This window comes from Lineus longissimus, chromosome 17 (genome assembly GCF_910592395.1).
Source record: "Lineus longissimus chromosome 17, tnLinLong1.2, whole genome shotgun sequence".
In the NCBI taxonomy this organism is placed as follows: domain Eukaryota; kingdom Metazoa; phylum Nemertea; class Pilidiophora; order Heteronemertea; family Lineidae; genus Lineus; species Lineus longissimus.
Window position 1 is genome coordinate 7,749,330 of NC_088324.1, and position 14,341 is coordinate 7,763,670.

The following is a 14,341-nucleotide window of genomic DNA, read 5'->3' on the forward strand; positions in this document are numbered from 1 at the left end:
ATGTTGCTGAAACGCCGGAAAATGTTATCTTACGAACAATTAGGCCTACTACATACTCTAGTCTAGGGGTGTAAAAAGTAACGAAGTAAAACCTGAAAATGACAGATAATTATGGACGGCATGAGCCATGATTGACAGTGGACACACCAACCTGTCAAGTCGATCCACACGTCGCCTCTTTTATCTGCTGGCATGCTGGGCATGCTGGGCATGCTGGTATGCTTACAGTCACAGTGAAACCTCTCATCAATGACACCGTGGAAACTGACAACGTCAAATGCTCTCCTTAATTGAGAGGTGTCCTGATTACGGAGGTCAAATTTGATAGTAATTACCGATCGTGGACGACCAGCTGCAGTGTCCTAAACAGAGAGGGTAGTCCTTAGAGAGGTGTCTGCTATGGGAGGTTCCGAAGTTCACGTTATAAGTTGTTATGGACTTGTTTTCACTAAATCAATGTCTCTTTTCAGAGTCTTCCAAAAGCTGCCAGTGTTCACCTCTAGAAGCCTCAACGCCTCAAGTCCTTAGCCTATATTTAGGACGTCATCCAAGAGACTGGAGTGGACATCTTCAATAGCATGTCCTGCACCTGCCTCTCCACTCCATAACTCTCACAGAAGAAGGGTGGCACAAACTCTTAGTTCGTCGAGATTGCACCCTTATTAATCAATGAAGCCAACAATGTCAATTAAGATCGATAATATGTTTATTGTGCAAGGCACTCTTATATACATTAAAGCTAATGGATGCATATTCAAAATGTACGAGCTACAAATGAATTTAAATTGAAGAATAAATGAAAGTATATTTCACCACCAAGTCATCTGAACTTGACAACTACATGTATAGTAAACCTTCATTTTTCAGTATGATTTGCATAAATTTATGCCAGGAGAATCAATGTGTTTATAATAAGGGCATGCATACTCTAGTTTCACTGGTCTAAGACCGCTTCATTGATTAATTCCGAAAAAACAAAGGCAAAACCAGTATATGACGTCTTGACCATCAGACTAATTGGTGTAGCAACAAATTGTCTCCCCAAATTGAACATGTTGAATGGTATTGACGACCATATGCATAATATCTAAAATTGCAAAACCAGCCTTTGATTGGTGAGTCCAGAGTATCTGCTATGGTACAATGAATTGAATGTGTATTTCATACAGGAAGCAGAAACTTTGATTTGATGAATCAATTACAATTTGTTACATACATGTACAAGATTAAAATAAAGACTATTCTACACAGATTGTATTCACAGAATCTATGACGGGGAATCATCATAGATTCTATGACAGAGAATTTCCATGAATTTCTTGGAAACAACACTAGGTGAGGTCACAGCCAGTGTTAGGATCACACCAACGCCTGATCCTAACACCTAACACCCAAGATCACACCAGTTGTGACCTATCGACAGGATCAAGTGTGATCCTCTAGATAACACTTGATCTTGGTGTAATCCTAGGTCACAGCCCGTGTTGGACTTTAGGATCACACCAGGTGTCACACCGTAAACCCAGCTTGGTGTTGAAGATCAGGAATTGCCTGTACATTTTACATTAAACCTCTTAGGGACAAGTGAGAGCCAGAGGTCACAACTTCAGATCAGTGGTGGCCATCTTTGCCTATGTTGTCATTCACACACTCAAGATGTTTTTCATCTCAAATGTTCAATTTGTGGCGAATATGCAACAAGAAAGAGGTCCAAGACATGAACGATCGGCAGCAGTAAGTGTTACCCTGCCAGTCGATAGTTGACAAATCTAGTTGGTGAGACACTCAGCACCTCAACACCAACACCATGTCTGACACCTAACACGGAACACCCAACACCTGACACCAAACTGACCCCAGGATTAGAGGGGTCGGATTAGGTGTAACCCCTAACACTGACACCCAACACTGGGTGTAACATTGGCTGTGAGCTCACCTACTGTCGTATCTACCATGTGCCCGTCCTAGAATCTGCCCAAACAGGCAAAATATCGCTTCTAAAGATTATTATTATTTGTCCCATTTTAAAAATTCCAAGGACAAAGTTCCACAGAGAGCTAAGTTATGGAATGGCCAATATGCTGTCAAATTATGAGGCAAAAAACAGAAATCCTCCAAAAATCTGAAAATATCTCGTCCCTGTAGAATGAAAGAGGAAAGGCACAATGTGAACTACTTCCTAGAAATAATTAAACCAATACAAATCAGCACATAACATGCATAATGCTAATATTGCTCAGGTAAAAAAATACCGGTAGTGACATTTTATTTTACTGATATGAGATTCATGATTTACATGTCAGCTTCAAACTACACCCAATTGATACCTGATCAATTAAAAAAATTCAATGGGTTCTTTCCTTAAATGATTTGATAGATATTTTTGGTTTGATATATTCAAATGATAAATCACCGAAGTGTTTTAGAATTTCCTGCCCTTTCAGTTTCACGGAAAAGGTGAACACATGTCTTTTACAATGTTATTGCACTTTGCAGTGCACTATTGCACCAAAACTTTATGGCACATGAAAATGAAAAGTTTCAACCGAAGTTTACAAGTGTCTCATTGGAATGAATAACAACTGCTGCTACAAAACACCGATAGCAATATAGAATGATAAAACCTTCCTCAGGAAATCTGATGAAACATCTCCAATCAAATTTACTTTTACCACACAGATCATACTCTTCTAATATATTATATGAACTTGTAAAACTAAATAATTCTTGAATGATGAAATAAAGTCAAACAGGCAGCAGCAATTAAATCAACACTTTTATATATAATTAATAGTTAAAAGCATAGTTCAAAGCATAAACCTACTGAAAAACTTGTTGAACAATATTAGCTGTTCATTCCGATTCATCCCTTGCCCAGGGACAAAACATTCCAAAACTCAATACACGTTCCAAGGACAATTCTCATCCAAACAACCTTCACACCCCCATTTCCCCGCGCAGACTCTTCCAGTTAATGCATTAGACCAGTCCACTTCAGAAAGTGGGGGTGTAGAGGTTAAGCAAAGCATAAACAACAAATTGAACACACAAACAATGATCTAAACTTCCAAACGTAAAATGAGATTATTCAGAATGAGAAGCTTATGCAGTGGCCAAGTTTAAGCCAGGACACACCCACCCACCCAACCTTAGAAATTCACCCTCTTTTGAAGACTGCTATTGCTTGGAGCCTTGAATTAGACCCGATAGCAAATAGTTTTGAAAAACACCCAACAGTTCCAACTTTTCGTCAGCACAAACAAGTCTTAATAATGATGTATCATACATTGGAATGTTATTAGTCAAATCCCCCCCCCCCCCCCCCCGGACCTAGAACCAGAAATCTGCCACACCATAACAAACCTTGAATTGAAATTCATTGAATAGCACTGGTGGGATGAGTACTTGTTTTGTGTTGTTAGCAGTTAAGTAATCATCTTCCTACACCTGCAGATCTGCTTTGAGCAGGTCTGTCAACCTGAACAGACATTCTATTTATAAAATCAATTCAGTTGATTTCAATGCATCAAGCAGTTCTTACATCATCCAATGTACTTATTTTTTTTCAATTTCAGAAAAGTTCAAATTTTTTTGGTTTCGATTTCGGATCTGTGACCCGTTCCAGCAAAACCAGCCGCATGTCGCTCTGAGCTCGGCAGGTTGAGACAGACTGTTCATTTCACTATTGTCTCCCTTTTGTGAAATCTGACGACATTAATTTCTTCTATTATCTCCTGGTGTCATCTAGGCTCATCTTATGTGCAACATGCGACTGGTTTTGCTAGAGCGGGTCACATCTACACTACATCACAGAGCCTCATCAATCGCTGTCTTTTTTTACGTTGGAACGGGAGCCATCAAATCACGGAGTTCACGATAATTTGGATGCCGGGCTCGTTTGTAGATGCAAGGTCCAACTACAGCAATCAATGCTCCAACAGCAAGGGCTGCAATAATGGCCAAGGCGAATCCCCATGTTGGAACTGGAAAAGAAGATACACATATTTTGAGAATGTTGACCTTATAAAGTGCTATATATTTTCTACCGCCATCAAAGTCCGGGCCGCATTAAACTTCTAGACATCACCAAAAGATGCAGTTTTTGTTTAAGATTTGGTCCAAAAAGTGGCATTCTGTGGTCGCCTAAAGAGTTCTTGTCAAAAACTGACAGTAGGGAGCACTGCAGAGTGGAGTAGGGGAGGACTCCTGAACAAGATGTTCTTTCGTTCTTTTGGCAAGAAGGGTTCGATGGTAGTATTATTTGCAGGGAGAAGACACTTGTTGTCAGGCAGGGGAGCTTGAATCGTTAACCAAGTCATTGGGCAATTCAACCTACCTCCGACATACTTGTCAGTAATCTTGGTACAGTCCTTCTCATCGCTCATATCACCACACTGATCGATACCGTCGCAGCGCCAAGCGGGGAGAAGACACTTGCCATTAGCACACTGGTTTTCCTTGGTACATTCTGAAGGAGAACTCGTATCAGTCTCGGGGAGAAAATTCAAATAGCCAGGTGCTGAAATCTTCGGATAAGATTACTGAAAACCTCTCGACCTGGCATGTCTATGAATTGCAGTGACCTGGGAATATGATTGCTGCAATATGCAACAAAAAGATCCCTCATCTGCAGGTTTGATATTCATTGCGGGTTGGTGAGATGACAACCGCTGCAGGTTGGCGCAATTAAAATCGCTCATTTGTGCGACACTTCAAAGAGGTAACACCAGACGGGACAAACCATTTTCCAGACAGGGGAGTTCCAAGTGGTGCATGTAATGCAATGCATGAGGTCGAGTTATGGATGACCCCCCCCATTGGGTCATACCCATTCATTCGTGGCCAGACCACGAGCAAACCAGAATCCAGATCCAGTTGCATATGATAATACTGCACTCACCATGGACCTGTACCGCCATCTTGAAAGCAAATCCTCTGTGTTTCTCGCTATTTGGATTGAAGACATATCGCACAATCATCTTATTGGAGGCCGAAATCATCGACGTCTTGCCCTGTGGGTTACTCATGTTGATTGGACGAACTTCAGACAGGGAACTCCCACCGTCATACAGGTAAACGTAATTGCTGAAAAATGAACAAAGTATGTTGAACACGACATTGTGTGACCCTCATTACAGATCTTTGTCAAGACCCATCCATAAAAATAATGAATGGCTGTGTCAAACTGGATGCGGCTCACTCGGCAAGCTAGCACGGAATGGTACGGAGCGTGATATTGTTTCTGTTGGTCACTGCCTATTGTTACTTTTATGCCATGGTAAACAGGTTGCCTGTGAAAAGGGCTTTTCAAAATGGCCGACATCTATTCTCGCAGGTAGTCAACACTTAAAATTTACTTACTCAGAGTTGTTATTCAAGCCCGCAAAGCTGTACGTATATGAGATGACGTTGACGGATCCTTTAGCCTTCCCAAGGCTCTTGGTCTTGATCAGCCAAACACATGTTGTCTTATTTTTCATCACCTGGGGATACCTCGGGGTCTGAAGGTTGTCGCCCTTGGTTCCGTCCTTCAAGTCAATGATGGAGCCACAATCTAATACGGAGAAAGCATCATCATGTTTATTTACCAACAGTCTGTGGCGGCACTGGGTACCACAGGAGTCAAAACCCACATCGTACAAATTTGTGCTGGCAGGAGCTGGGAACAATTACTTCTTCTGGTACTGATCCTACACAGCCGAAGGTCTCGATCCACCAATCTATGAAGAGGATTTATCATCAACGATTCTACCATCATATCCTACCAGCCTATGCCCCTGTTAAATAGAGTGGAATCTCCCTTAGCGGACACCACTGCTAATGACAACCTCTCTATTAAAGACACTAGTTTTGTTCCCAAATTGGTTGTTTCCATTCAATCTGATGTCTCTGGTCAGGATACCTCTCTATTACCTTTTCCATTAAGGACACTAGTTTTGGTCCCACATTGGTTGTTTCCATTCAATTTGACCACTCTAATCAGGACACCTCTCTATTAAGGACAGTATTTGTCAGTTCAAGGGTGTCCTTAATAGAGAGGTAACTGTAGCTTAAAGCATAAAGATGACAAACCTGTGATTTCGTAGGTCAGGTTGAACCCTTTTCCGACCTTAATACCCGACTTGAAAACTGGGGCGGCAAACTGCACGTTAATTGAACGCGTGTTTAGGATGATGTCATCGTGCAACTGACTGCCGTTTAGCGTCAGATACGGTTTAGACCCGGAACCATTGGAAAAGATCTGAAAATAATCGTCTAAAAGTTATTTGAAGCTGAAAAATATGACCTTGATTTCAGGAACTTTTGGACATTTTTGCATGAAATTCCAGGATTTTTTGAGAAATGGACCACGCCTCTATTCTAAACTATAGTATCCCTCGTCCGCTGGTAAAATTGGTAATAGCGGAGTTTGATATTGACTCGCAGGTCGCTGCTATCTGCGATGACCACCACTAACAAGCAATTATCACAGCATGCAATTCAAATCGCAGCTTAACACACAAGAAAACTGACCTTCAAAGAGTGCGACTGGAGAAGAGTGACAGTATCAAAACTGAGATGCAGCAGCTCGCCGGTGGGTACAGTGATGTTCTTCTGGCAGTACCCGTTGATGGGATACGACAAGGGGTAGTTGGGACTGGTGATTACGCCAGGTGTCGGCTGGGCACACACTGAAATCAAAATGACGAGAAGAGTATGTACTAAACGCGCCGCTAACCCATCCAATTCATGACCGCACTTAACATCCTGAGCTGGGGCCAACGGGCCAGCCATAAATGAAATCCTCCATGGCCGGTGGGTAAAGCTGTGCCATATAACTGGGGGTACAATACAGAGTATAAAAGATACCTAAACAAGAAGGACAGATGTGATAAAAAGTCTTGAATGGATCGAGCTCCAATGGAGTAACTGCTCACATTTGCTTGACATACCACCAAACAGTCGTGTCTTCAACCTACTGTTGAAAATTGCCACACTGTCTGATGCCATAATTCAGACGTCCAAGTCATTCCACAACTTTGAGGCAACATGGACTGAGCGGAATATAGGATGACAACCTACAGTCCAAATCACAATTGACATCCCTTTAATCGTGTCGATGGTGCAGCACTTACACACTACCCAGCGCGTAGGTTGCACATTATGCGTGCAACCTCCACCAAACAAGGAGCCATAAGCGTGTCAATTGTGACATGGACTGTAGATACAAAGAAAAACTAATACTACCAAAAACTCACCATTGTCAGAAGCAGTGTACATCATCTTGAAGATGGTTTTGTCCTTTACACCGAGTTGTCTTGATGCGACATTCTTTGAAACCCTTGCAAACTGCAGTCTGTAAGGAGAGGAATAACATGTTTAAATAGATTTTTTTAGGACGTAATGATGGCTTTGAATGGACCAAGAAAACTCGGCCATGTCAACCAAGAGTCAAACCCAACGGGCATCATCCCTCTTCCACTGCCGCGCTACTGGCTACACTAAACTGCTGTCCGATCAGGCTTAGCTTTCCACTCAATATTTTTCAAGACAAAACTGACCTGAATCCTTTGCCAGCCGACACTCGAATATTCTGCGACGTCGCGTCAAACAACGCGGACCTGTTGTATTTGAACAACGGCATGTCCTGCGCGGACAAACCATTGAACACTGTCAACGTGTCGTTCTGGCCAAACTTCATACTTCCCAATGAGATAATAAAGGAATCTGTAAACGAACACACAGAAATGTTGTAAATACTGTAAGTTGGAAAAATTGGTGGGTGGTTTTTTGCAATTGCCTTCCTTTTACCCCAAAACTTTATATCTAACATTGCATTACTTGTTTGGTAGTGACTCTTAGTATATCAATGTCTTTGGCCTCAATCCTGTCACCTACCTGCCGAGTTGAGTTCTGGCTGCTTCGAGAGAACAACCATAGACCTGTTGACCATAGATGACATCACAGAGACTGAACCATCTTGTCCTTGCAAATTGAGGTAGGAACCTAAACAAAAAACAAATTAATCTGAGTATACCATGAAGCTTTATCGATTTTTCTTCTTCCTCTTTTTTTTCATCTAGGGATTTGATTTACTTAAAGGGACTCTATAGCCAGTAATTAGGTAGGCAAGATAAAGTTACACAAACTTGCCAACAGGGGTCTCTCCCATCTCACAGTACGTCGAAACTATTCACACTTGTACGAGGAAAATATTTAGTGTTGAATCAAACGTGACCCAGTGCCATTACTGTGCATATTGATGATCAGAAGACGGCTAATGTAACCCCCCTTCTCTTGCCCATACTCCCGCTCTAAAGTCCACACTAGCACTACTATAAACCAGGCCTAAACGAGATGAGCCATGTTGAGGTTTTGAACTCTGTATGCAGCGTTGGCGACTTGGACAGAAGGAAAGAGTAGCTTTGGTCATCATCACCTTTGGCGACTGCCCGATACGTTCCGCGGAAATACTGGCTGCCATTAAACCCACGGGCCACCACGAACATCTTATTACTATCACTGAAGGCGGTGTAAAAGGGTGCATTGGTCCTGGAAATATATTTAGTACAACAGACATATTGTTAATTAATAGTAATGTTTGTTGACAAAGGAATCTATTCGATTGAAAAGTTTGGAAATCATAAATATTTGACACGTATAACAAAAACCATTGAAGTCATGACCGAATATTATATATTAGAGGATATTTTTAGTGTAAATGTTTTGCTAGACGTGAACAACCGAAAATGTGCAACACCGTCTTGACACCCAATCTTGGGGATTTGATGGGCGTAGAAGGAGGGATACCGATGCACTTTGCCAATTGATCAGCAAAATAACTGCAGGTGTCAAAAGTTGTTTTCGAATTGGCCTGTGCTCACCTGAATGAAGCAACCACAGCTCCGGCCGGAGTCTCGCCGCTGTAACACGTTATTGACGACATGGGGAACATCTTAGCATTGTTGATTTTCAGCAGGACCTACAAAACATCGAAGTTAAACACCGTCACCATCAATTTGGTTTCATGGCCAAGATTTGGGCCTTCGCATTGGGAATGGGAATAAAACAACTTCAGAATCTGAGGGAGATCCGGTCGGTGATGCCAGTTCTGTCTCATCAGTTTTCAACATTACAGGACTCGGCCATAGGGGTGAAATTCCTCTGTACCTTTATACACAGAATTTCTCAATCGGTGGATTAACACCGTTTGACTTGGGGGCCCATCGGTCAAAAGGACCGTCGACCAAAATGGTAGTGGGCCGAAATGTCCTGGGCCGTAATCGTAATGGGCGGAAATAACCGTATACTGATTTGACTGGTAAGAACTGATAAAAGGGGACATTACCTGCATGTGTTCAGGAGCTCGAATCCAGTATTTCTCGACTGTGTTGTTGTAAGGAGAGGCAGGAAGCCCCCAACCAATCGTCCCAGTTGGCTTGTAAAAACTACCACCATATCCTAGATGAAGAAAAATAAACATCAAAAGATGGTTTTGAATCAGGAATATCTGTCCATTTGTTGAAATTAATGAATGTGCAGCCTCAGAAGAATATTGTTATGGAGAGTATATGATGAGGAGATGAAAGTCACAGTTTCCTAAAATAAAATGAAATGTTTCTGGGACTTTGGCCTCACATGGGGCAACAAAAGACTGGACTAGTGAATGAATGAATGCTCCTGCATGTAACTATTGCATTGAGTATTTATAATCTTGTTTAACCGTCAGGTGAAGGACCGAGACTCATCAGAGAAGAACCAGTCCCTTACCCTGCAGTGTGATATTGAGCACAAAGCCTGTGCCGCTCTGAGACTCATCAGAGAAGAACCGTATCCACATGCCATTACGGCTGCTGCCAGCAAGAGGCCCTGAAATAAACACCAGATTTTACATGTATTATAAAGACTCTCTTAAATAAAAGATTTTCCCATGCTAAATCTGTGTTGGTTCAAGTGAGTGTTTTCTTGAATGCTGCTACAGTTGGGTCCCAATTCGGGTTACTGGCAAAATGGCTCGGTCTGATCTTCAGTAAAGCCTTCATTAAAAGCTTCTCATGTTAAATTCAATGGAGGGGTCGTTTGCTTGTCACAAGCACCGGGTACAAGTCACAACGAATCACTTGTTTTATAACGAATTTTAAAGAAAAAGACAATCAAAATAAAAAGTGACTTGCCCAAGATCACAGGAGACAGGCTGTCAGGCAATCAAATGCATAACACCACGGTAATTTAACTTACTTGGTGCTCCACTTCTGTATGTGACCAAATTCTGCCCGGACCTTGACGCATGATCGTTGACCGCCACATAGTCGAACCCATCCCCGAGGCTCAGTTTGGTCATGTTGGCGAGGAGTGTTGTCCCATTAGGTCCCAGGACGATCCAGCGACAATCGAGGCCGCTCTTATAGGCAAGGGGATAGCCAGGGCTCCGTAACACGATAGGTGCCATAACTTTACCACTACACTCTGTATTAAAGAGAAAGAGGGCCCGTTGTAACACATCATGACAAGAGAAATAAATTGATGTCATTCGATGACATTATGAAAAGGCCCAGTCCAGGCAGTTCGAGGCAATGGCGGCCAATTCAAACAGGGACGGAACGACGTCAACAATAAATAGAGTTCCCGTCCTGCGCAAGGAGAATGCAAACAGTACCAACCTGCATCAACGAGGGCAGCACTGGCTTGGATATTCTGCCGTTTCTTCGGAGACAAACTGAACATCATCTCGACGATAACGGACGTCCCGTTAGCGATGGAGTCGGTGACGGAACTAGCATTCGAAGCTGAAAAAGAGAATTAGAATATGTTCATGGACGTTCATCTGTGTTGGAAATACTTGTCCAGAGTGTGTTAAACTTTTGGTCAAAATACATGTATTGCAAGTAGGCCAGTAGCTTCTACCTGTGTGCAATACACCTTTAAAACCTTCAACCTGTGTATGGTGCTTTTTTTTAAATATTCAACCTGTGTAACTATCAAGCTAGTAGCTTCTACCTGTGTACAATGCACCTTTAAAACATTCTACATGTGTACAGTGCACCTTTAAAACCTTCAACCTGTGTACAGTGCACATTTAAAACCTTCTACCTGTGTAACTATCCAGCATTTTTGCAGTTTTCTTATCGTTCCCATCATAGACGATGACGGTCCCCTTCACAAGGTCAAACTGGGTGAACGACAATGTCAAAACTCTAGCAGCATTCTTCGTCACATCAATATGATAATTGCAGATGATGTAGCCTTTTCCTGTCGGTAGATAAACTGGCGACATGACGACCTGTCCAGGGTTGGTCAACTTGATCGTACAGGCTGAAATGGCGACAAAATAGTTTCAACAAGGGAATAACGCGGACACAGAAAAGAGCTAAAATACGGCAAATATTTCAAGCTGATGAATGACGCTGCTTACTGACAGCAAAAGTTCAAAACTCCCACAAAATATTTTTGAATATGCCATTTTTCAAAATTTCCCCCAATTCACCCCTTTTCAGATTGAGTGCACCAAGCGTTTGAGTGGCCGAACTTTGCTGAGCAGTGGCGTCAGATATTTTTGAAAACGACGTCACATCACAGTTGCCGTGGAATAACATCATTGTCAACAGTGTCAGACCACATAACTCTGCAGAGAATGACCAGCTATGGGCTCAGACACTGTCAAAAACGATGTCATGTCACAGTTACCATGGAATGCTGTCACATTCAAAAATGTCTGACCCCATACCTTAGTGATGTTTAACCAGTAATGTGATAAGACAATGTTGAAAATGACGTCATGTAACACTTTTCATTGAAAGACGTTGTTGTCAATCAGCATCCGACTCCATAACTCTGCAAAGTTTGACCAATCCACAGCTTGATGCACTGATATGGAAAGCATTGATTTGGGGTATATAAAATACCAAACCAATTTTCAAGACTAAATGCAAAGACTTAAAAGAACTTGCGATCTAATCGGCAGCAAAATGTACTTTTAAAACTGTTGTACGAGCCAGAGGCCTGATAGATTTGAAAAAATAAATTGAAATAGTATCCTTGCTAGCCGCCGCTTTATAATCAGCACAGCTCACCTTTAATGGAAAAGTTAAGACTGACACGCCTCATTCCATTTTTTGATTTTTCTGGGCCGGACTTCAACACCATTGTGGTGTTCTTGGAGAAAGTAACAACAACAAATGGATCTGAAAAGTAATTTGGAGGAGTTCTTAAATCAAATAATCTTTAAAAAACTTCAACAATAGGATTATGATACGTCACACACTTAGTAAAACATGTACCACTATGTGAAGCATGTGTTTTCTGACCAAAACCAAGCAACACCCAGCCAATAGGAGAGATCGCTGTTTAGGCGTCGGCTTGCGCCGGCCCACCGAACGGCTGACTTGTCAGTGAGACCAGGGAGTGCCTGGATGGGACGAGAACAATGGAAAAGAAAGACAATGGCGGTTTTTTTGGTATTAGAATAGTTTGATCTTTGTTCGTAGATTTGTGCCAAATTTGTAACTTTATATCGTTCGATTCGAGAATCAATGTTATTCTGTTGGGAGATTATATCGTGTAGACCAATCCGTGAGAGGCCAACCCAATTGATCCCAACATCCAACCTACCCAATCTTCCAGTAAAATTCCCGACCAGCTCGTCGAGTGTTTCGTTCTTGTAGACGAAGAGGACGTCACCTGGCAGAAGGCTGAACTCATTGAACATGAAATAGACATGGTCGTCCTTGGTCACCAGAAACTGCCAGACGCACGTCTCGTTGGCAGGCATATTGGCTGGAGACATTGCTTTACCCTCTGGACCTTTCAAGGTCAAATTACAATTGACCTCATTGCCTGAAACAGAAAGGAGGCAGGAGGAATTGAAGTAAATATTTCCATAAACGTCTTGGCACCAAAGACATTTGTCAGCCATGTTGGCGAAAATTACGCCATACCATGTAAAATTTAAGAAAACCGCATGGAGTCGCCGACAGTCGGGCAAGAATGACATACCTCAACATAGCATACAATTTTGTGACGTCACACAATGTAAATGGTGGCTCACTGTGGTTACAGTGCAGCTATATGAACTTACTCTTTGACTAATTCAAGAACCAATAGCAATATCTCCGAGTCTCTCTCTATCTCTCTCAAAATGGTCCCAATAATAAATCCACAAGAACTAAGTCACCACAGAGAGTATGCCATGTCATGATGAAATCATTAAATGCAAAGCTGGAGGCCTGTCAATTTATTAACCAGAACCAGAACCCTCAGCAGACACTTCTGTCAGCAGGACATCCTCCCCATTAGAGACACTGCTTTTTGCTCCGGAAATGGGTAGTTTCCATTGAATTTGACCTCTATAAGACTAATCGCTAAGGAATAAGTTCAGTAGAACCTCTCTTAGCGGACACCTCTCTATTAAGGACAACCTCTCTTAAGGACACTAGTTTTGGTCCTAAATTGGTTGTTTCCATTCAATTTGACCTGTCATAAGGACACCTCTCTATTAAGGACAGCACTTGTCAGTCCCATGGGTGTCCTTAATAGAGATGTTCTACTGTAAGAAAACCTTCACTTACTTCCCAGGCCAAGGACACGTCCAGTTGACTGCTCAGTCATAGCTGCTATCATGACAATCAGCAGCAACAGCCGGAGCCTTGCCATACCTGAAAAAAATTATTTTTGAAGATTTTATACATGTAGACACTCTTAACCCTAAGGATCAGTTCGCAGGCTCAGCTCTGGCTGGCAGTTGACGAGTTTAATTTCACTTTCACACAAGTACATGCACCGATCTTGGAGGAACTATACTTGACAAGTATAATTCCTCCAAGCACCGACTGAGTGATGCCACACTCCGGATGCAGTGGACCGGCCTCATTCCTCGGTATGACGCAAGCCCTTCGATGACGCAATGGGCTGCCCAGGGAGTCTATAACTGATGAAGCCAATGAAGGATCTGGATGGAGGGGTCAGAGTGAGGCCAGGGTCAGGGGAATGTCATTGCCAGGGCCAGGGCCCGAGGGGGATGACTCGAGTCGACGAGAGACAGACACTACACTACACTACAGTTGCGTTAACAACAGTCACAGTGTCACAGAGTTTTAGTCAGTGTGCATATATGCTAGCTCTTTTGTGTACCTGGTGAAAATGACATCGTCATGACCTGCAGTATGTTTTCACCAACAAGACCACCAGTATTGATAGTTTGTGTCGGCGATATTCGATCAGATTGACGACAATTCAATCACAAAATCTTGCCTGTACATTGATGCACTACATGCACAACGCGATGCACAGTGCTTGTTTTCTTTCGAACTTGATGATAAACTTACAATTAAAATCCAGAATAGCCGTGGCTGTCCCCTGAAGACAT

General features: G+C 42.3%; 1 protein-coding gene across 1 annotated transcript; it reads right to left on the minus strand.

The window, feature by feature from the left end:
- Positions 1-688: 688 nt before the first annotated feature.
- LOC135501211 (cubilin-like) lies at positions 689-14,251 on the minus strand. Its single transcript, XM_064793143.1, has 20 exons — positions 14,107-14,251; positions 13,545-13,631; positions 12,589-12,813; positions 12,051-12,161; positions 11,071-11,292; positions 10,641-10,766; positions 10,219-10,446; positions 9,751-9,849; positions 9,329-9,441; positions 8,865-8,962; positions 8,420-8,532; positions 7,879-7,986; positions 7,542-7,707; positions 7,239-7,336; positions 6,514-6,671; positions 6,073-6,241; positions 5,362-5,554; positions 4,901-5,085; positions 4,337-4,468; positions 689-3,983 (listed from the first exon to the last, which is right to left on the minus strand). Exons 1-20 carry the CDS (start codon positions 14,126-14,128, stop codon positions 3,838-3,840), a joined length of 2,799 nt encoding a protein of 932 aa, XP_064649213.1. The 5' UTR covers positions 14,129-14,251; the 3' UTR covers positions 689-3,837.
- Between the last annotated feature and the right edge of the window lie 90 nt (positions 14,252-14,341).

Bases quoted from the DNA above. Each gene is read 5' to 3' on its own strand.
- LOC135501211 (XM_064793143.1), bottom strand. From the start codon at position 14,128: ATGACGATGTCATTTTCACCAG. The intron at 12,814-13,544 runs GTAAGTGAAGGT...TTTCTGTTTCAG, and splicing joins ACGTGTCCTTGGCCTGGGAA to GCAATGAGGTCAATTGTAAT. The intron at 7,987-8,419 runs GTGATGATGACC...TTTTTTGTTTAG, and splicing joins GTATCGGGCAGTCGCCAAAG to GTTCCTACCTCAATTTGCAA.